At 32.3% G+C, this 22,551-nt stretch overlaps 5 protein-coding genes across 5 annotated transcripts; 2 read left to right on the top strand and 3 right to left on the bottom strand.

Annotated features, from left to right (window-relative positions):
• Positions 1–2,767: 2,767 nt before the first annotated feature.
• Tsp_00918 (conserved hypothetical protein) lies at positions 2,768–3,884 on the bottom strand. Its single transcript, XM_003376655.1, has 4 exons — positions 3,782–3,884; positions 3,449–3,538; positions 3,058–3,141; positions 2,768–2,817 (listed from the first exon to the last, which is right to left on the bottom strand). Exons 1-4 carry the CDS (start codon positions 3,882–3,884, stop codon positions 2,768–2,770), a joined length of 327 nt encoding a protein of 108 aa, XP_003376703.1.
• Positions 3,885–5,236: 1,352 nt separating this feature from the next.
• Positions 5,237–8,388, top strand: Tsp_00919 (putative muscarinic acetylcholine receptor gar-2). Its single transcript, XM_003376654.1, has 2 exons — positions 5,237–5,644; positions 6,064–8,388. The coding sequence occupies exons 1-2, from the start codon at positions 5,237–5,239 to the stop codon at positions 8,386–8,388; spliced, it is 2,733 nt and encodes a 910-aa protein (XP_003376702.1).
• Positions 8,389–8,496: 108 nt separating this feature from the next.
• Positions 8,497–11,090, bottom strand: Tsp_00920 (conserved hypothetical protein). Its single transcript, XM_003376653.1, has 7 exons — positions 11,038–11,090; positions 10,729–10,784; positions 10,089–10,365; positions 9,881–10,028; positions 9,191–9,395; positions 8,989–9,131; positions 8,497–8,595 (listed from the first exon to the last, which is right to left on the bottom strand). The coding sequence occupies exons 1-7, from the start codon at positions 11,088–11,090 to the stop codon at positions 8,497–8,499; spliced, it is 981 nt and encodes a 326-aa protein (XP_003376701.1).
• A 1,875-nt stretch (positions 11,091–12,965) lies between these two features.
• On the top strand, positions 12,966–14,213 carry Tsp_00921 (hypothetical protein). The gene is made up of 3 exons (XM_003376652.1): positions 12,966–12,990; positions 13,214–13,454; positions 14,075–14,213. The coding sequence occupies exons 1-3, from the start codon at positions 12,966–12,968 to the stop codon at positions 14,211–14,213; spliced, it is 405 nt and encodes a 134-aa protein (XP_003376700.1).
• A 909-nt stretch (positions 14,214–15,122) lies between these two features.
• On the bottom strand, positions 15,123–16,345 carry Tsp_00922 (serine/threonine-protein kinase TOUSLED). The gene is made up of 6 exons (XM_003376651.1): positions 16,024–16,345; positions 15,824–15,956; positions 15,644–15,755; positions 15,449–15,556; positions 15,399–15,416; positions 15,123–15,317 (listed from the first exon to the last, which is right to left on the bottom strand). The coding sequence occupies exons 1-6, from the start codon at positions 16,343–16,345 to the stop codon at positions 15,123–15,125; spliced, it is 888 nt and encodes a 295-aa protein (XP_003376699.1).
• Positions 16,346–22,551: the final 6,206 nt, after the last annotated feature.

Here is a 22,551-nt window from a genome sequence, read left to right as displayed (position 1 = left end):
TTAAAAATTGTTAAGAGAGAAAAGTATGAATTATATGATAGTCTGTTGACACTTGCTGGATGCAAATTTAGACAAAGTAAAAAATAATGCTGCATCCAGTGGACAGCTTTTAAAATTTAGTTTTCTTTGACAGTACTGCTGACTTTTACAAGTTAATGGGCAAAGCTGCTTGTTTGCCGCTTACTTTCAAAAGCGCTAATCAAGTCGATAGTCTCCAGTGACTTTTTGGTACGTAAGACGTAGTACTCTCTGTTGTGTGACAACGCATTTGACGCGGTGGGAAAATCTCAGCCTAGCTTTCGATTTTGATGATAATTAAACTCTGGGAACATGCAAAGCAAAGCTTGTGTATTGATTTAAACTAAATTGCACGTGGCAGACGCTATTTTGAATGACTTTTCTCATTTACCTGGATTTTACGTTTAAAATGATGAAGAATGGTCGACACACAGACAAATAAATATATTACACATTCCAAGTAATCTTTTTTTCTGATATGTTGAAAAATAATTCAGTTAAAACTGTCAAATACTCTTTCTAAGATGTTTCATAATTGAATTTCTTGATTTTCTGTAAACAAAGAAATATTCCATCTTCGACTTTGGCATACAATTAACCAGTGCTTTTTTACTTAGTAATTATTGAACAGGGGTAGTGATTGATGCTTTGTATCCACTTTGATTGAAATTCATTTTCAAAAAGGAAAAGCAAAAATGTATTACATGTTTTAGATTTTGCACGTATGCTGACGTGGAATTAGTAATAATTTTTTTTAATATTGCCATCATACTTCGACTGCATTTAATAGTTTAAGACATTTCTCAGAGAGAATTGCAAATTTTATTGATGCATTTATCTACATCATGATCTGTGATTGTGTGTGTTTCAATTTTGATGTTTTCGTGATATTTATATTGACAACTTAAATAACCGCAAGCAGAGATCATCGGGTGCTGAGACTGTGCAGCGGTGGGTTTTAAGTGCGCAACTTTATTAAAATTGATGTCCAACATCGCATTACTATTCTAACCAAGTTAGGATCAACTCCTAATTAGCAAATTTATTGCATATTTGAAATTAATTTATTTTTAATTTTTTGTTTATGAAAATTTCCTTTTTAAACACAACATTATCATAACCAAAATTATCACATATTGAAGAAAAACTGACGCGTTGAAATATTGCATGTTTCATTCTTCATTAAATTTAATTTGAACGATATCATAATTTTTAACATTGAAACTTGTTGCATCAGAAGATCAATTTCAATGTTTGATTAAACAATATATTTATGTTTACATTACTCATTTAGCAAAATGTTATTTTTTATTGTTCATGAATTTATGATTTGTTGTTGTGTGTGGACTGCTGATTGAAAATAATTTTTAGTTTTAACAATATATTGCATTTGGATGCCCAAATGAAAAGAAACCTTATATTTGCCCAAAGTCCTGAATATGCAACTGATGTGTATGAAAAAATTTTAATGATTTCTTGGAGTGTGGGTAGCTGAACAAAGCTAAAAGTCAACATCGATGAAGCTTATACAGTGCTAAACCCTTTTTCCACTGGTAAGTAAAGCAAATTGTTTGTTTATTTTTTGCACTTAAATGATGTTTTTAAATTATTTTATTTTAAAAGCATTAAAATGATGAACAACACATTTATAAATTTTTATCCATTTGTACATAGATTAACATGTCAGTTTATGTTATAAAATGATAAAAATTTGATCATGTGCAATGAATCTTCCAATTAAAAAGTATTAAATATGTTTTACAGTAAAGAAATGAAAACTTAAATAAATGAAACAGGTGAGCAGTGTTAATTCAACCGCTGTGCTAAATAATATTAGAAAAAATAGCTTCTTCGTAGTTATTTTTATTAAACGAAATATCTTTAAAACCATTGTATCCAAAAGAGGTGAAAATGATTCTTTGCATTCAATGTTGTTATAGCAGTTAACTCAATACATAAATAAGATTATTACATTAAAATTAATCTTAACGTTTTTCAGCAAATTGTCAGCTAAAATTTATGATGAAAGATTTTTTATTAAAAACCCTTTTACAATACTGTGACTGAATTAACCTCATCTAGCGGCTTGATTAATGCTTTGCACAAATGACAAAGATTGGGTATTTGTATAATGAGCAGTTTTGAAATGTATTTTAAATAGTAGTACCTTGAAAATAAAAAAATAATCTTAACTTTTTTAATGTCAGTAAGAATTGTTTGAAAAAATAAGAGAAATTACACGTTTGAGAGTCAGTGTATTGCTTATGGTATTTAAGTTTGTCAATGGATCCAATTTTGATAAATTCAATAAAACACTCTTCAAATATGCGGAACATGAAATTAAATTAGGACTATGGCATCTGCGAAAAAATCGCTCCATTTAATTAACCCTGAAAAGCTGTCAAGAAGGCTAGTGATGAGTAGATAAGAAAAATTATTTCCTTTTTTGGAAATTAGCAAAAGTTGATTATTGTTCTGCGTATTGAATTTGCTGACGTCACATATTCTCTAAAGACAATGCATGAATTAATTTTTAACATATTGATTCATTTATAAATATTTTTGCTTATTATTTAATTTAAATGTGTAGAAAATTTTTTAAGCATATCCTTAAAAGGCAGTGCATCGCTCCAGTATAAAAAATTCAATTGTTCAGCTTAAAGACAACTTAAAATGCAGCTTCTAATTTATTTTTATAAAATTGCCTTCACATTTCCAATATAAAAGTATTTTTATATTTTACAGGCAGTTATCCATGTTGTATGTTTAAACCTTCATTAGACTCTTTTTGATGATTCACTATAATACATGAAAGTACATTATTTAATGTTATGATTTAGCAGTTTCACTCTGTTGTACGTTTATTTTTCTTTTTCTATTCATATTACTTTTTGAAATTTGAAAAATGGAATATTAGTAATACTAATAATATCAGATAATAAAAATGATGATAAATACTGCAATGTTTATAATACAAAAATGCAATTAAATAAAATACAAAAAAATGAAATTTCAAATTTTAAAGGGGGCCGTATTTACTTGATAAATTTTGTGAATGTATTATAACATATTCACGTGTATACATATAAAATGCAGGTAGGAATAGCAAATACTGTGAGCTTTCTATCAAATTATTTATGAATAATTTTTTGAAATCAATGCACTTAGTGAATTCAGACATTAGAATAATGTCATGTATTTACAATCAATATTATAGTGAGAAAAAGAAATTAAATATTAAAATTAATCTTCAAACTGTTGTTATTTCCCTAAATATTTGCTTTTTCTTTAATGTATATGTGCATATTTATAAAAAAGTTAATAGCAGAAAAGCAGGAAAAGTTAATAAACATCTCTTAGGCATATCATTTGCATAAGATGATCATTGTCAAATTCAGTAATTTGAAAGATAAGAGAAATTACTTTTAACCTAATAAAAGATAATAGAGAGCTGCTGTTGAAAGAGCAATCAGAGAAACGATTTGCCTTGACACATCTTGAATAATTAATGGACAACTTACTGAGTAAAAACATTTCTCTAATTTAAAAATGACTTCAGCTTAACACTGACCGGAATTTGAAGCATTCTTTCAATTGCTTTTTTCTTGAATGATCCTGTTTGAAACTTTCCACAAAATCATCTATTCTAATTGAATTTCAAAATACAGTACCTATTTATAAATAAATAAACATCTATTATAAGAATAAGCAAAAGAAAATGACGTTCATATTAAGCAGCACTTTTATATTAAGCGCAAATAACCACTATTACTACATTTGGCCAGGAATTCGCTGCTTGGCGTTGATGTTGATGCTGTAAGTTCAAGAAAATTAAGTTGAAGCTTTCTTAATGTTTGGTCATTCATATTATAATCTGACATTCATTCATTAAGAAAGTTTTTTTGTAATTTATGCTAATCTTTTATTTGGTCAGGTTAGAAAGCATGCATTTTTAGTATTGTAAATTTTCAACATTTAATAATTTAGCTACAATAGAACAAAGAAAATCTGCATTTTAAATAATATATACCCTATTGTTTTTCCTATTATGAATATGTAATAATAAATATTTATTTATAAATAAGCTTGAAAAATATATTTGAAACAGATATCCCAGTTTTCTATTGCGTTCTAAATGACGTAACTTCAAAGACAATATAATAAATAGTTGTAATTTTTTACTGTTTTATTAATTTTGTGCAATTCCTCTTATTATTCTTTATCTATATTAGATGTTTAATTTTGTTTACTAAATTTGTATTTATTATTTTGATAATATTTAAAAAAATTAGTTCTGAAAGCAGGTAATCTGAAATATTTTTCATTCAGCATAATGCCGTTGTGTAATGGGGGAATTTTCTTTTTGGGAATTCATATGCTTTTCTTAGGCATGTAATATTTAAAATGAACTTTTTTAAAAATTTGCATTTTACGGAGAGAAGAAATATTTATTTTGAACACAAAATGAGATAATTATTCTTAAAATACAAAATGCAGTCATTAATCACAGACAGTTAATTGTTCGTCGATCACAAAACTGAAGTATAGTTGTGAATTTCTTTGTCAGGTACCTTAACATGCAGTAGGAAACCAAAACTATGAATATAAATCAAATTAAATATTGATTTTAAAGTAACTTTGAGTAATAATGTAAACTGATTTTCAACTGATTTATTTTATTTTACAGTTGTCAGTTGTAAACGTCTGGATGGTCATAAAAAGTGACTCTATACTCATATAATTTTTAAGAACTGTTCAAATTGTTATTTAACTAAGTACGTTTTTAATAAAGCTGATGCTAATATTTCTATTTTACTTTTTGTCAAACATCCATTACTTTAAAACAATAAAATTATGCATATGAAAATGTGTACGGCATTCTGTTGCGTAATTTTTTAACTGAACGGAAAATTTTACCATCATTGTAAATCAGCATTTTGAAATGTGATTTCACAGAGAACTTAACTAACTCATTTTTGAAACGTGGAAATAATCAAATTTTTAATAAATTAAATTAATAAACATTTTCAATTATTTGAAATTATTTCTGTAATTCCAATAGCATGGCTATATAAATAAATAAATAAAAATATATATATATGCATAAATTGATCTGTTTTCTTTAGCTTGTAAAGGTGAAATACAATGGTTGCTATGCCAATATTAGATTAAAAAACTGCTCTATAAAATCAAAATTTTTTTTCTTATAATAATTTACATGTGGAAAGCTATGTCAATGCTTATACTAAACGAACCCATTAACAATGCAAATTTCATCACTCATATCAATTTCCTTATTATTTTCACAAGGATCCCAACGGTTAGTTTTTATGCTAGCTTTTACTTTCCGTTCGTCGATATGAAATCATTAAAATTATTCCACTGCTTTCATATAACATTCAAACGACAGTATTCCAAGTCGATCCGTGTTAAAAAATATCAAGGGCATTTGACATTTGTGCTCAAATTGAACTATACATTTTCCAAAACTTGGCTTGTAGTTCACGCACGAGCAGTTTTCTTTAATGATCATCCATCTCACTTGAGCACATTCTTTCGCAAAATGCTACCCTTCCTAAGCATACTTTCAAGTCAATGGGCAATTCACATTGGAAATCTTCCAATAGTCAGCTAATAGAAAAGCTCATTGTTCAATTTGTGTTGCTGTTTATCTTTTTTCTTATAAATCACAGCAAAAATTGAACAGGATAAGTTAATTAAAGTGAAACGCTTAATCAGCATAAAATTACGCAAGTAATGCAAAAAACTGCGGTTTTTTTGAAATTAAAACTTTTCAGATTCTGTTTAAATGTTCTGTGGGATGCTTATACGCACCAAAGCTATTTATAGACCAATTCAATGTTTGTTTTTCTTGCGTCCCTGTTGTTATGTATCAGCTAAATTGATAACTATTAAGTAAGCTTTAAGTGATGCTTTACTTCAAAAAAAAGAAATCATCTTATTTTCAGTTCTTTTTTATCTGACAAAAAAGTGTTTTCAATTCAAGTGAATGGTTGATAGAACTTTAAAAACAATTTCTTTTAGAAAGAATCGCTGTTGATTTCTAAGCTGGTGTTCAAAATGAACCCTGCAATCGGTACGATTGATATGCCGGCGCTCAACGTTAACCACACTTTGAGAAATTCAACTGATGCAAATTTCGACTGGTCATCGCCATATTCTCTCACTGAAATTATTATTCTTGGCATGATCACGGCCAGTTTGAGCATTATCACAGTTGTTGGAAATTTGATGGTCATGATTTCCTTCTACATTGATAAAAACATTCGCCAGCCGAGCAATTATTTCATCTTTTCATTGGCTGTATCGGATTTTCTTATCGGTTTGGAAGGTTTCCCTCTTTATTCAATTTATGTTTTAAATGGACAAAAGTGGACTATGGGATGGTTTTTATGCGATCTGTGGTTGTCGGTAGATTACAGTGCATGTTTAGCAAGTACATATACAGTGCTGTTTATCACTATCGATCGATATTGTTCTGTAAAAATCCCAACCACATATCGCAACTGGCGCACACAACGCAAAGTGCTAGTGATCATTGCGATCACATGGCTTGTTCCCACTTTGCTGTTTTTCATTTCTGTTTTTGGCTGGGGCTACTTCAGTGGACAAGGTCGTGTTTTGGCTGAACACGAATGCATGGTGCAGTTCATGGTTGATCCATACTTCAACATGTCCATGTACATCAGCTATTACTGGTCGACGTTAATTGTTATGATCATCCTTTACGCGGGAATATATCGTGCAGCGAGGAATTTGCATCTCAAATCCAAACAAAAGCGTCAACGTTTTCAAGCAATCTGTGCACTGCGAGCAACCACAACGCCGCTGACAATGAAATCGTCGACTTTAAAAGAAGAAGACGATTCATCACAAATTACACCTGAGCACAGTGAAGGATCATCCGGAGCGCAACATGCGAAAACTCCAGCTGGCACATCCGCAGTTGCAAAATCTTCAAGAAACCACACATCTGCTAAGCAATCATCCTCAGCTGCCGCTAAAGGAAAAGCACTTTTGCCTGCCGTGAACAATATCAGCTCCAGTTCTGCTTGCAGTACCGATGAAAGTGATGCCGCAAAAATGCAAAACAAGGTCCAACCGTCCGATTCAAGCCAATCTCAGTATGATAACATGCCCAAAGAAAAAAAAGAAGAAGCTTTGTGTGAAAATCTGGACAATTTGATACCTTTGGAAAAATCAGTGTCTTTTATGAATGAAACAAACAATAGCTGCAATAGCCCCCCAAATGGAGACGTGCCAAATCCTAAATCCACTGCAATGTCTGTGATTCTCAAACGTAACCGACTCAGCGAACCCGAGTGCCATGTAGTTTTAGCTGAGGAAGCCATGAAAGCAACCAAACGAAACTTGAGTTTAAATTTCAATCGCATTGCCGACATTGATTCTGATTATCCTTCTTTAAAAAGTCCAGAGGAATTTTTCTTTCTTGACATCGCACTCAAAGAAACCGTATCACCGAAAAGCCTCTCTCCATCGGCTAGTGGATCTGTACGAATGGATCAAGAACCGACTCTGCTTTACGCTAACGCCGCTTCTACACTGCCCTACGTTGATGCAAACGTAAAACCACAGTCGGATAATGATCATAATTCAACAGAGCCCAATTGTCAAGTAGCCTCTTTGGCTAAAAATGAGTGCGCCTGGGAGACAATATTAGAAATTTCACCAGAACGCATGAGCAAAATAGCTCAGCCGAAGTCGAATGATATCAAGCAAGAATCAGACGAAGAAGATTTTTCATCCCATAGAAATATCATCAAAAATGCAGGCATTATATATGAACACGAGGGTCATGAACGACGTTGGACATTTGGTCGATTTCAAATTCGTTGGGAATATCATCCTGGATTTTTTCAGAAGTCGCCCAAAGTGAAAAAACCTGTCGAATCGAAAGAAGACACCAACGATGAGGCAAAAAAGTCAGATACAATGACAGCGGATACGGCAAAGCTGTTGCCACACGCCGGCCTTGTTCAAGCTTCCAAAGCGACGGTTAGTCGGCTTTTTGGCAGAATGCCAACCCGACAGGCCGGAAGTAGCAACAGTTTGATGTATCGAAAGTCGAAGTCAGAAAATCGGGCCAGAAAAGCACTGCGCACGATTACTGTAATTCTTGGGGCTTTCGTCGCTTTCTGGACCCCGTTCTACGTGCTCGCCACTATATACGGGTTTTGTGAAGACTGCGTACCGAAAACGGTTTACGTGGTCAGCTATTATTTGTGCTATATGAATTCACCGATCAATCCGTTCTGCTATGCATTAGCGAATGTTCAATTCAAGAAAACCCTTTCCCGAATGTTAAAAGGTGACTTTCATCGTACATGAAAAAATATGACATAGTGTGTTGTTTTGTTTAATCGAAATCGATTGAAAAAATAAAATGGCATAACAAACTCAAAAATTAATACTTTTGCAAATGACAATGCTAAAGCATTAGCGACAAATCGACGGCCAACCGTTCGCATCCAACAGCTGAATCTCATCCAGACCAACAAGCTCTTTTGAAGGCAGGTTGCGAACTTCGAACGTAACCTAAAAAATTTCTACAAGATAAAAGCGCCGTTTTGAATGAATAGAAATTTATTATTATTATTATTATTATATGAATTGATTTCTGCCAAATAAATACGCTCAGTGAGAAAAGACTTTGCCCAAGTTGAAAAGAGTGCTAGAAATTTTTTCAATGGAATAAAATTTTCAGAAAGTCCAACTTTTTGAAATTTATTATTTTAATATTTGAACTGGTTGGTGCAAGCTGAATGATTAATTAACTGTAAGTTATTCAATGGATTATAAAAACAAATTGCCTACTTTGTTATATGCTCCTGCTTTGAGGAAAATTGCGTGATCAATCCACCTGAAATGTGCTTGCATGTTTTCAACCATTGGAGCGCTGAAAAGTAACGTTTCTCTTATTTCTCCCACTTTCATGGCGTACAGATGAAGGATAGACATTGGATTAGGTTTGTAATAGGAAAATTTCAAAAATGAATCATCCTGCAAAAGGAATGGCTTCGACTCAAGGCGTGCAGACAGGATGTGACCTTCTGTGTAAGCATAGCTGCTGTCTGAAAATTTCCAATGATCATCTATTGTTTTGTAAAAACACAAATTGCATTAATTTTACTCGAATTGAATGGAAATAAAGAAGCGTCACCCGGAATGACAGAATTGCCACTCTGAACAAGTCCTTTACCAATTTTCCAAAAAGATAAATCAGGCAATGCTTTGTATTGACATAAATTATGGTCAAATTTGCAATTCAGTGCAAGGCATGGACTCTTCAGTACGAGTGGCACAGTTTCATCTCCATAAACTCCTCTCAGACCAACCTGATTTAAATTAAAGTGTATATTTTAATTTTAAAACTATAAAGTATGTTTGAAAATAAAAATTTATACTCGCAATGATGGACCAATGCTGGACTGATATTGTTGATTGTCTAGAAAAAGAAAAATTTATAAAAGTTCATATTATATATTCATTAAACGTTTCAAAATATGATAATAATAATAATTATTATTATGTTTAAATATTAATAAAACGGATCACAGTGTAATTAAGATTGTGCAGCTGCTTGCGAGAAAATATCTAATTAACACTTCCAATAAGTAATTGATAATTTCATGAGAGATGCGCTTTAAAGATCAATTGTTTCTTCGTACTTGGAGCACAAAATGCTGCAGAATATTCAATGTTATCGATTATGACAAGGCCGCCTTGTAAGTTATTATCTTTGTAAACAAAGTTATCAGCAATAATAACAAGCTAAAATTAAATTTTTTTATAATTTAAACTTCGTTTTTCTATTGCTCACTTCGAAAGGTTGCGTGTATGGACCTGGAATATAGACAATAGTTGAGCCTGCATTTCCGACAACAACATTCGGACTGCAATAAATGAACGCAACATATCCAACTGTTCTTACGCAGGCACGAATTCTTATCATTGGAGTTGTCCAGTATCTATAGACAGCGCTTGCATCATCTCTTCACGCAATGCTTAACATAAAAGCGTAAAATTACCTGAATCGCAGCTGACCTTGTCCTTCTTGACATGGAATTGAATCGCTAACTAGGCGAGCAGATACTGTAGGTGAAAGGGCTTGGGTTGTCATTGCATAGATGAACGGTGGCTGCGGTGGAACTGAGGTGGAAGTTAGCATTTGAAGTCGATTTAAATTTGGCGTTCCAACGGCTCGGTAAAATTCTAATTGATCATCAGGTGCGTTGTGCCAACGACATAATGAATCAAAATTGACGCAGTACAAATCCATGGCTGATTTCACTTGGCCTCTACCAACTTTAATTTTTTTTTCAATTTTATTTCATAAACAGAAAGAAATTTTATTTAATGATGATTATAGTTATATTTTCACAATTACTAGTACATGTAAAAAGGATCAAATAATGTTACTGTATAATTTGAAGCTTCATACAGCATAAGCCTGAATTTTATAATATAATATAATATAAAATGAAATGAAATATTGTACATGCGACAAAACTTACTTTTGAAAAAAAATTAATTCAAAACTTACTTTGGTGCTTTTTCAACTTTTAAAATAGAACTTGATGAAATAACTATTGTACAAGTGAGAAATATGAGATTGCAACATGCGTATTTATATAATTTATAAAGTATCCAATGAACAATATTTCTAACCTCTTCCCGTGGTCGCTCTCTTGCTTGTTAATGGCAGTTCGTTCACTAAAGAAATTCTGCAACTATTACTTGACTTAATAAAGTGCAGTAATAATTTTAAATGTAATTTTAACTATTTTTAAAAAAGCAAATTTATTGATGATGCAAAAATACATTTCAAAAAAAATTCGTGAAAATTTATAGTTTCATGCATTTAAGATGCAGCATTATAGAAAATAATTTAAAACTAGAAAATCCATATAAATATATATTTATTTATTTAAAATGATTAAATAATAATAGAAATAGTTAGCAAGCAACATGTCTAACCTCTTCCATAAGGTGCTATCGCATTTGTTGTTGGAAAGCTGTAAGCTAAACATATTATTCGTGCATTATTTGACACAGTATAGAGCACACAAAAAATTTCAAAACTGTTTAGCAAATAAAGTTTAATATGCTATTTCATTCAACTTGGCACAGTTAACAGAAGTAAGAAACAAATTTTATGAAAGTGTATTATTAAACTTTTTACTTTATTTAAAACGTAAACTTCAGTGAGATTTTTTCTTGTAAATTTAAGATTTATAAGTATGCTATATATTTTTACAAAATATGCATTTTATTTGTACTATTTACTGTACTGTTGGTACTATTGTTTATGTTACTATTTATGGTCAAAGTTTAATTCTAAACTTCAATGTAATTCAAATTGATTGTTATTGTTATTATTTTTATGACCGAAAAAGTAATGATTTATGCTCATAAGCATATTTATTATTCAAAGCATCACTTGATGTATGAAATGGTAAATCATACCACGCGGAATGGGACCTTCGCTCATAACATTTCCACCAAGAAAGTCTCGAAAATTTCCCACAGGATTATAACCAGGTTGGGGTGCACAACAATTAATCTCTAAAAGCAATGTTAATGAAAACTCTTTTGCGATTAGAAGAGAATAATGATATATTCAACTAACAGCATAATTTTAAATTTAAATTGAGCTGAAATCAATGTTGGAAAGAAAAATAGTATAAAAATGAAGTAAAATTTGCAAAATTTTCAAAAATAATGGAACTTTTGTCAACATAACAATAATTTATTATTACATCATTTGTAATTTCATTTTTTTAATTTATTATTGTCATAATCAAATTACAGTATGAACAATAAGTAAGTAAATTATGAAGAAAGTAAGATTTCACGCTTCAAGAGAAAGAAATTCACTTCAGCATTTTGTGAAAAAGATCAAAAATAACTTAGTCTGCATTTTTTTGTCTTTCAATCGAATCAGCGATCATAAGATATGTGCAAGATAAGATTAAATCTACTTTTCGTAGAATGAAATTGGTAAAATTTTTGAAACGTTCAAATCCAAATACATTATTTCAATTTCTTTGCAGCGTGAATTTGCTTTTATTATTCTGGTTTTAAAAATTTTATCATCAAAAAATATCTTTTCCATATAATCAATATTTGGTTGTGTTTCTGTAAAAACTTGAAACAAAAAAGCATTTTTTGAATGTTGCCAAACTTAACAAAGAAACAGTTATATACAAATGGGATATTGAATGTATATTTGATCGAAGAAGAGCTGTGACATTTTGATGAAAGCGAAATCAGATTTTCCAAAATTATCCAAAAATCACAGTGGTGAATTAAGAAAATTGCGCGACTGATGTGAAATTTAATTGTAGTGTTTTAATAATAAAAGTTTCACACAAGTATTGCTAATAGGGTTTGAAATTACGTTTGTTTGATTGCATAGTTTGAATTTTATTGTTTAATTCTAATTAATGTTTCACCACATTCCCGCGTGCAAATAGGTGCATTATTTTCACAGCCAATATAATATACATAGTTCATGCAAATAGAGACTTGCAATCATTTTGAAATTCTTTCTGCTTAAATACTGAATTTCAATTAAAAGTCTTTTTTTCTTCAGTAATTTTCTTACATTCATAGTGATCAAGAAAAACGCTAATTATATAAAAAGGCAAAAAATTGATGAATAAAATTGACTGAATGGAGGAGATTGATTTGTACTTTTGGGAAAAATTATTCTCGCGTTCGAATTAGTAATAAAATCAGTAATGCTGCTGCTTACCTTTGAAAACAAGCGTGAGCAGAATATTACTGAGCAACATGTAAGCTGAATTCAGTGTCATGTTACAAAAGAACCAATAGAGTTGTTTTTATTTAAATGATCACACAGTAGATGATGGATGGTTTATATGATGGTGAAAGGGGAAAAGATGAGCACAGGAGAGGTCGAGAGAGGTAGATGAGCACAGAAATGCAGACCGTATAAATGAATAATGAGAGAATACAGATAGAGACAGACAGACAAGCAGACGCGCACACACACACACACAGACATACACAGAGAGGAGGGGGGGCAAGTCTTTCTCGCCTCTTGATGCTTGTGCTATTTGCGTTTTCAAAATCGACTGACAAACCGGCGTTGAACAGTCAATTCACACTCTCTGTCTCTGTCTCTCAGCGCTTGTGTCTGTCGCTGTATGTCTGTTCACTGACAAGCTTTTACGGTTAGCCTCCGGTTTGGTTGATCAGTTGACGCAACGCTGCCAGAAGAATGAATATAAAAATGGACAAGTCGAGTGCGAGCAATTGACCATCACGTGGACGTCAGTGGCCAGTACTGGCGCCGGTCAACAAGCCGGTCAACATTTCCAATTATTACAATCATTTGATCCATTAAACGTTGTTAAATCAAATCAATTGTACGTTTTCGCCTCGACTGTTCAGTTTCGAAATTTTCATTTATCAAAATTATCGCTTGGATATGAAATTTTCACTTGGAAATTATTCCAAAAAAAATTATGCAGTTGTTTGTGCATAAATTGTATAAATTTGATTTGGTGTTGTTTGTGTAGCATTTTGCAAACAAAACACTTTCAAACTGGTAAAATGAAAATAATGCTCACAAGCAAAGCATTGGTGAATATTTTTCATTCGGCCGCTTTCCATAACTAATAATAATAATAACTGCGGCCCGACCTACTTGGCAATTCACACGAAACTGCATCAACACTACAAAATGGCAAATATCTGCACGATAATATGTTTGCTTCGTGTTTAATTAACATAAAATGCCCCGTTAACCATTTTATAAATAATACAGGCAAATCAAAAACAGATAAAGCCAATAAATTTCAAACTAAATTCTTCGAAAAGTTAAAATTATCAAAATATAATATTTAAATTTTTATTTCTATTTCAATTGCATACAACACAAAATGTGCATGCAGCCTTTCTGAATGCTAGACATCATAATTGTGAAAGAATTTATTTGGATGAATAAATTTTAATTTGATCAATTAATTAGCATAAAAACTGCCAGCTCTTTATTTACAATTGATGATGATAAGAATAGTGAATGCAACGAAACAAAGAATGTGAAAGTGAGAAGAAAGCTCATAGTAAAAAGCAAACAAAGTGAAATGCTTCAATTTCGTCGATCATTCAAAGCTGACAATTAATTAATTTGCAGTGCAGTTTGGAATAGCAACTGTTCACAGAGCGTTATTTGCTTGAACAAACTTTGACGAAGCTTCGAATCCCCAAGGAAAATTCAGATATGCCGTGCATGTTCCACTGGGAAGCTTTGTTTTATCCGTTGTTGTTCGTATTTGTTCGTTGCCATTCTCAGTTCCTTCCTCCTCCTCCTCCCCCCCCCCTCCCTACCACTTTCCACAGCGTACTAGAAGACACCAACTTTTGATCTGATTGTTTTCAATCTATTTTGCATAATAATAAAAAGAAAAAGCTTTTAACATTTGATTATTGTTCTGAGAAAAATTTATTTTATCATTTGCTTTCCATCAAATAAATACCCAAAAGCAATGAACAAACAAAAGTCACTTGGTGTATGAAAAAAATAATAAAATCCTGACGCGTTGAGAAAATTGAAAATAAAATCTTGCTCTGGATGTCTTCCACTTTTGAAGAAAGCAAGCAGAAACCGAAAGCTGAGAATGAGAACAGCTTCTTCACTGAAATACTTCATTTAGCGTTCTGCATTTCATTGTATTGCTCAAATTTACATGAATAAACAACGAACGTTGATCAACACAAACGGCAGTCCGTATTAATACAAAGAAATTAATAAATACAAAATTTTCAACGTCAAATCAACAAGAAAATTTTCGGCAAATTTTTGCATCTACATTTCAAACGATAAACAAAATAAGAAATCACACGTTCGGTTGTACTGACTAACTAACTGTACACAGCATGGCGTAAAACAATTTTAAAACACTTTTTTAAAAAAATAAACGAACCAGGAAACACTCTACGAAGAGAGGTGAAACAATTTAATAGCTCTTATTTTATGCAACATCAAGAAAATGCAAATTATAAAAAGGGTAATATTATTAATATTTAATAATTCATAACTGTCCACCAAAGGATGGGTTATTGTGCACCACTGACGACGTATCAGAATAAATTTGCGCCTGTGCTTGGGCGGCGTTGCTAGTCGATTGTGCCTTCCAACCTTTCGGTTTTAAATATTCATGATTATACAACTGCAACACATCAGCTCGATCTTCTTTACGATACTGCAGGCAACATCGAATAAAATCCTTGAAGAGAAAATTTCAAATGAAATAAAATATACAATTCTTTCTGAGCTCTCGTGTATAGTAATGTCGGCACTAATTAACGTGCACTAACGTAACAGTCTACACATTATTGTTTAAATAAAATAAAATACTTTCGCTTCATTCGATACGTAAGGTTTTGGTGGAAAAACAACATCTGTAGCGCGCAAAATGGTCTTGTTCTCCAAAATACTAGCCTGTGTCATGTCGTGTCCAAATGGCTGAAATACAGATAAAATATATGTGAATGTATATATTTTTTTTTCAATGCAGCCTCATTAAATGAAAAGAAAGTAAAAAAAACATACTCGTTGTCCATAGAGGCATTGGTAGAATATTACCCCAATACTCCACACGTCAACTTGATTGGTAATTTTAGGCGGAACTTTAGAGAGAACAAAACACTCGGGAGGAAGATACCTAAGAATAAAATTCAAATTATTCTTTTCTTCAAACAGCACCATCAAACTCAAGGCATATACCAGTACGTGCCGGCACCCTGAGAAGTGAGATCCATTCCCACAGAAGGATCGTATTTATCGTCTTCCATTATTTTCGACAAACCAAAGTCTGTTATTTTAATTTCGCCGGAAGCAGTACCAGAGCTGAGCAAGATGTTGGCTAAAGTTCCATTTATTAAAAAGTTACAAACAATGAAATCAATTGATAAACAAACAAACAAACAAACCTGGTTTTAAGTCATAATGAATAACAGGTGGCTTGATATCGTTGAGGTACTTGAGGGCACTGATGGCTTGCATGATAATGGATCGTGCTTCCTTTTCAGAAATGCATTTGTTCTGCTTTAAGTAGAAGTCCAGGTCGTTTCCGTCACAGTATTCAAGAACAGTACAAAAACTGTTCACGTCAATAGTAAATACATCGTACAGCTTCACCACCCGCGGATGATCCAAAGTTTTGTGAATGTCCTTCTCCCGCAATGCGTGCCTTAAACAAGTCGCAAGTAGGCGCAATGACGAATGGCACAAAAGTGGACAAACATCACGCATATCATGTATACCTGACGTAGCTGGATTTTTTCTCCTCTCTCCATTCCCGATTCACCTGGTGAATTTTACACGCCACATATCGTTGCTCGTCCAAATCAAAAGCGCACCAAACTTCACTAAAACCACCTTTGCCCAGTAAAGACAACAACACGTAGCGATTGTTTTTCAAACACTCGTGATCTTTGTATCTAAGAAAAATGAAAATTGACAAAATTATTACAATAAGCTATCAGAGCAACAACAAGAAATAAATTTCAAATGACCACACCTAGATTGATCTTCATTTTGAATCCGCTTCAATTCTCTCATGTGCAAGTTGCGTTCACGTTCTAGACGATCTTGTTCAGTTCCAAGTTCGGCTTCTTCCTTCTTCAGTTGCTCTTTGCGAAGTTTCAATATCTCCTCTTGTTCGTAATATTCTTGAGCGGATAACCTAAAATGAAGCAGATTTTACTTACATCCTGCTCCATTTGAAAATTCACACAAAACTCTCACTACTACAGCTACTACTTACTGAGAGAGCAGTTCCGGTCTGGTGAACCCGTCATTCGTGGCACCAGTGTGATTTTGACCACTAGCTGAACCGGAAGCAGAAAGTCGTTTCGTCGCACTTGATGACAATGGTTTTCTTTTCCTAAAACAACAATTTCATAAATAACCTAAAAATTGCTTAAGTTTAACCTAATTGAAAAATAACATTTCACTATTTTTATAAAATCTAATCGAATCTACTAATAAATATTACTACTACGACTATTTATTTCTTCTGATTAAAATCTTTTCCGGAACAAAAATTATAAAAAAGTAAAAAATTAGTCAGATTACAATATTCGTTATTCGAAAAAATCACATTCAGCATAAAATTCTTATTCATCATAAATAAACAACGTTAGGAACAACTAGGAATTCATCGGTGTCATACCAACTAAGACTAACCAATAAAAAGACATATTTCTGTCTCAAAGTCAATCCAATCAATATGCCAACAACAATACATCTAGAGAAAAGCAGCTTCTTAATTAACATGTCTTATTTTAATTTACAAGGCTTATTTTATGCAACAAACCTTGCTTACACTGTACTTACTGTTGACGGTATTTTGAAAGAATACCGACGACAGCTGGCAAGCAACACGCCACGCCATCTTTGCAAAATAGAGTTCAATTCCTCTTCTGCCAAAAATATTCAATCTACCCCCTTCGAGAAGAATAAAATTCAATGAGAATTTTCCACAAAGCAGAAATTAAAAAAAATTTCTTCTGCTACTCGAAAGGCCATTCCTTGTCCATTAACAATGAAAGACATTTGTCTCACTGTTATTGATTTTATCCGCACCGAAAACTTCATCATCATCACTGAAGGTGGCTGAGATGAAATTCATTTCCATTTTGAACCGATGACAAACAGCTGACGACAATCATAAACAATGAAATTCGTACATTTTCAAAAAATGTACACCAATTTTGTCATTTTTGAAAACAAACAATTTTGAAAATAAAAAAAATATATTGATAATCGACGAAATGTGAAAAATAAAATGAAAATCGTATTTGGAATTTTGGCGGTAATTGAATTATCATCACTTGCTGTGTCATCCACAAAGCTCCACTCGGCAACGTAATATGGTCAGTTGAAAAATTAGCCAAACGTTGATCACTCTCCTTCGTACTCACGCATTTTTCTCATATTTATAACATTTTCAAAACAGAATTCATTTTTAGATTTTAGTTTTTTTCATCAGACCCGTGATTATCCGAGAGGAAAATCAATTCTACAGTATACACTCTCCGTGCAACCTGCAGGCTATTTACAGTAATTACATTGGACGCAACTTCTCAAACCAACCGCCGCCACGTGTGAAATACCTTCATCTACTTACGTTGAACTAACTGAATGCGAATATTGTTGATGAAATGAAAAAAAAATTTTCTCTCCAGAGTTTACCTGCTGAGTTGTTTTGAAAATTTTTAGAAAATTTCAATCCTAATTTGTCATGACCGATAGAAATGAAATCGATTCCTTTAGACAATTTCAAGCAGTTACGCGCTATTTCGAATTGAAGTAAGAATTTTAAGAAGGAAAAAGAAAAAGGAGACAAAAAAAATTAGATTAACCTCAACAAAGCCGTCAAACGAACAATCTCCTCTCGTTCGGCGTTGATAGCTTGCAGCTTTTTCTTCATTTCCAAAAATGCGTATCCTTCACTCCAAATGTCTTCAAACTGAGTGCCACGCCTTTCGGAAACGAACTGACCCAAGCGAAGTCGATCTTCCATACATTTTTCACGCCGCTGTTTACGTTCCATAACCGACTATAAAAGCAGAACAAATGCTGAAGAAGAACGCGAAGAAGAAAAATCACTGTTTTCAACCTGCTGAATCAATAATTTCTTTTCGATTTCTTTGCATTTTTCCATTCTTGCTTCTGCATCGCTCAAACGCTGCATCTGATGATTCAAGCGAGCATTAAGTTCACATATCATCTGAGAAAAGAAATAAGAAAGAAAGAAAAAATTTTTTCTACAACTGGCTAATTAAAAGTGATAAATGACAGCTTTACGTGTTCTTGATCTTTCAACACTCGTACTTGGTCGTTCAAATGCTGCATAGTTAAATCAGTCTTTAAAAAAATTTTAAATAAAATTCACAAATAAACATCATTTATGAATGTGCAAACTTGAGTCGAAACACCGGTTTCTTGATAGGCGAGATTCAACGGAGGCGATATGTTATCGCTAACGTTGTTTCCAACCGACATAGCGAAATGATAATTCCCTTCAATATTTGAACTGCGACTGTTCGCAAGAGCGTAACTCACAAACGCACCAGGTAATGAATTGCTGTCCGAATCAGCATTTCCCGCCTAAAACAACAAGCTGCAATAATGATAATAATAATAATAATAATAACCAAAGCACGCATGCTTAACTGCATCACCACATACGTTAGAACCAGATCCAGTAGTCAAGCGACCTGAGTTTGCATTTTTCACACCGCGTTGACTAGCCTGAGACGATCTGCCCACAGTATCCTGCAAGAACGATTTGAAAAATAAAAACAAAACCAATTGTAAATGGAAAATTCTCTGGACGGAACAAGAGCAACAATTACTGTAGAGAAAAATTCGTCAAGTTTACGGATGTTTTTCGAACCAGGCGAAGTGGCATTATCGACGGTGCCTATTTGGGATTTTCGCTTACGCGCCGGGCGTTTCCCACTCTTCGACTCGTTCGGAGTGGTAATGGCCACATTTTGCTCAATCAAACAGCACGTCGAAACTCCAACATTCCGATCAGGGGTAACAGATTCCGGCGTAACGGCCGTATCATTAGCAGGATTGCTCTGATTGGAACCTTCGCTTGTCTTGAAGAGAAAATACTAGTTGAATAATAAAAATACTGATAAATAAGCAAACAAACAAACAAACCACGTTCGGCAGAGATTTGGATTCAGAACTAACGCCAAGACCTGAATTGGAATCACTCTGCAGTAACGGCTGATGTTGTAGCTGAAATGTCATATCACATTTTTCAACAATCTCATCCAACGCGAAAGACACCCACCCTTCACGGCCGTCCACATACAGACAAGAGTTGGTCAATTTTGCTCAGAAAGCGTGATGGTGAAGTTCGAAATCGATAAGAAAAATGAACAAATAGCAAAATGCTCAAAAACTGACTAAGCACCGTTATCAAAATAAACTGAACGTGCTACTTCACTAGCTTGAGTAAACACATACGCTTAGACATATACACAAGGTCAAATCCGTGCTCACTTTTTTAAACGCGACATTTCACCCAAAATTATTAATCCCAAAAATAAAAGTAAAACACAAAGACGCAATTTTAATTTTAAATAGCAACTTCCATTAAAAAGTCTTACTTCAGTCATAGGCAACGATTCGAGCATCTGCTTTTCAAACAACTGTTCACTCTGCTGCTGCTGTTGCACTTGTTCCATCAAATCTGAACGGACAAAAAACCAACTCGGTAAAGCTGATCAACAACAACAACAACAACAATAAGAAACTGCGCTTGTTACGAAAAACAAAACTAGCAATCAACACACGGCTTACCTGCTTTTAGTGAAAATATTAAACAATCAATCATATGTATATGTATATATATACATAATTGAAAGAAAAAAACTTGAAATCATAACTTTTACCAAAAAATCAAAATAATAAATTAATCAAAGTAACAGAAAAAAATAGAAAAGAAATAATCGGCTTACGTGCAATGAAATCAGTGACACACACCGCCAAGAGCGTCCCGATATCACAGGAATGTTTGGAAAAACAATGAGTGAAAGAAAAATCACCACAAGCAAAGTACTGCGCTATGCTTCTTGTTCAGATTAACTTCAATTTCAAAGAGAAGCATGAAATAAATAAACAATGCAATGACAAAATCTTTTCTGCATATTCCATTACCAATTTCGCAATATTTATTTTTTTAATATGTACAAATAAATCTTTTTATCACTTTCCAATTGATTGTGTTGGAATTCTAGGCCATTTGGGTGAAAATTATTTCAAAATGAAAACCGTCGCCACCAAAACCAGAAGATCAAAACGGTGCGTAAGTTACACAGTAATCTCAAATAGTTTTGCAAATGTGAAAATTAGGTAAAATTATTCAGGTTAAGTTGACGCGCGTTGAAAAAAAACTCTGAAATTTTATTTTTTTCAAATTTTCATAACTCATAAATAACTTTATCTCGCGTTATTTAAAATAATAATTTTTAAACAATTTTTTATCGCTTTAAAATATCTGTAGTATTGTTGCAATTGTAACTCAACGGTGCTATCAAGAGCGGTTCATTTTCGTTGATTGTTCGCATTCGTGATCATTTGCGTTATACGAATAATAAATTTAAGATTAAATAATGCAAAATTAAGAAAAATAATGGATAAACTGATTTACAAAAAATAATAAAAGCATGTTTTCAATTTTTTAATTAATAACAAAAACTACAATAACTGATATATTTTTTTTGCTATATTTCATTTTTTGTTTTGATTTTAAACTTTTTTTTGTTGCATTTAAAAACAAAAATTCGCATTTAAAATTATTTTACTTATTGATTAGCAAAAATTGAGGAAATTTATATTGCTGATTTTATTTGATAATTAGGTTCATATAAATTAATGCCTACAGTTGTTATATACATGAAGAATTGTAACGAATTATAAATATATTATGCAATCACAAAGTATTTTCTTGTTTAATATTATAAGACTTTTCCTACTGAATTAAAACGGATATATATAAAGTTAAATTCAACACAGACGTGCTTACCCGCCGCTGGTATCGTATCCTCAGTTCACTGTTTGTAGCATCTCACTCTAGATAATGCAGTTCGGTTTTTAACCATCCTGTCCTGGCTTTACATTGACACTATATGTACTAAGCAAATAACTCACCATATAATATTAAGACTCTCTGCTTCTTTCATTTCTACGCTTCCGTTAATACCACCGAGATCATTATTCATCTACAGTGTTTCACAACAAAAGCTGAGATGAGAATAAAAGGTCACGGAGCACTTGCGTTTCTCACTGCAAAATTACGGGCTAGTAAACAATAAATTCCTAGGTTTTAAGCTTAGATTATAATAAGGCAAGAAAATGCAATCTGAATAATTAAACATTGCATACAGATAACATGAACATGACAATATTAACTATACATATAACAAATAACTAATGTAACAATCACAATATAATGTTACAATAATTAATAAATAATAGAATAATTAAGACAACGAACAATCAAATAATAAACTTCTGGTTTCATCACATTAGCAAAAACAAATAATTAAAACATATTTATTTGTGGTATGATATTTTTTGACGCCAGATTTTTGCATCTACATTTTGATTTTCAATTATATTAAACACCAAACACAGTTATAGTAATTTTGTAGGTAGTAAAGCATTAAGCATAAAGCTGTCTCTAATACAGAGTTCCAACATAGAGAATTTTACATAATTCTTTGTTTCAGATATAAATACTAAGTCCATTTTGTTATTCAGCATATATTTATTTAAAATCAAAGTAAATTCTATTATTATAAAAGTTGTAGATGAAATAACTTCGCACAGGCTGTTTTCGACTGTTTTTTTCAACATTTAGCTAAAAGCAGGCACTCGAAATTTATAAATACCTCATTTCAGCTTTTAAAAGTGTAAAAATAATTTTATAA

Source organism: Trichinella spiralis (assembly GCF_000181795.1).
Source record: "Trichinella spiralis strain ISS 195 chromosome Unknown Scfld4, whole genome shotgun sequence".
Lineage (NCBI taxonomy): Eukaryota > Metazoa > Nematoda > Enoplea > Trichinellida > Trichinellidae > Trichinella > Trichinella spiralis.
Note: the sequence above shows the minus strand (reverse complement) of the source record. Positions and strands in the feature narration are given on the sequence as shown.

Bases quoted from the DNA above. Each gene is read 5' to 3' on its own strand.
- Tsp_00920 (XM_003376653.1), bottom strand. From the start codon at position 11,090: ATGTTTAGCTTACAGCTTTCCAACAACAAATGCGATAGCACCTTATGG. The intron at 10,029-10,088 runs GTAATTTTACGC...CGCTGTCTATAG, and splicing joins CAAGGTCAGCTGCGATTCAG to ATACTGGACAACTCCAATGA. The intron at 8,596-8,988 runs GTGGGAGAAATA...GAAATTTTTTAG, and splicing joins TTCATCTGTACGCCATGAAA to GTTACGTTCGAAGTTCGCAA.
- Tsp_00918 (XM_003376655.1), bottom strand. From the start codon at position 3,884: ATGAATGACCAAACATTAAGAAAGCTTCAACTTAATTTTCTTGAACTT. The intron at 3,142-3,448 runs GTTAAAAGTAAT...ATAATTTGATAG, and splicing joins TCTCTATTATCTTTTATTAG to AAAGCTCACAGTATTTGCTA. The intron at 2,818-3,057 runs GTAAATACGGCC...CATGTATTATAG, and splicing joins ACATTCACAAAATTTATCAA to TGAATCATCAAAAAGAGTCT.
- Tsp_00921 (XM_003376652.1), top strand. From the start codon at position 12,966: ATGAGCACAGGAGAGGTCGAGAGAG. The intron at 12,991-13,213 runs GTAGATGAGCAC...TCTGTCTCTCAG, and splicing joins CACAGGAGAGGTCGAGAGAG to CGCTTGTGTCTGTCGCTGTA. The intron at 13,455-14,074 runs GTACGTTTTCGC...AAAAACTGCCAG, and splicing joins GTTGTTAAATCAAATCAATT to CTCTTTATTTACAATTGATG.
- Tsp_00922 (XM_003376651.1), bottom strand. From the start codon at position 16,345: ATGCGTGATGTTTGTCCACTTTTGTGCCATTCGTCATTGCGCCTACTT. The intron at 15,957-16,023 runs GTTTGTTTGTTT...ATGGAACTTTAG, and splicing joins TCATTATGACTTAAAACCAG to CCAACATCTTGCTCAGCTCT. The intron at 15,557-15,643 runs GTATGTTTTTTT...TCTGTATTTCAG, and splicing joins AATGCCTCTATGGACAACGA to CCATTTGGACACGACATGAC.
- Tsp_00919 (XM_003376654.1), top strand. From the start codon at position 5,237: ATGTGGAAAGCTATGTCAATGCTTATACTAAACGAACCCATTAACAAT. The intron at 5,645-6,063 runs GTCAGCTAATAG...AATTTCTTTTAG, and splicing joins ACATTGGAAATCTTCCAATA to AAAGAATCGCTGTTGATTTC.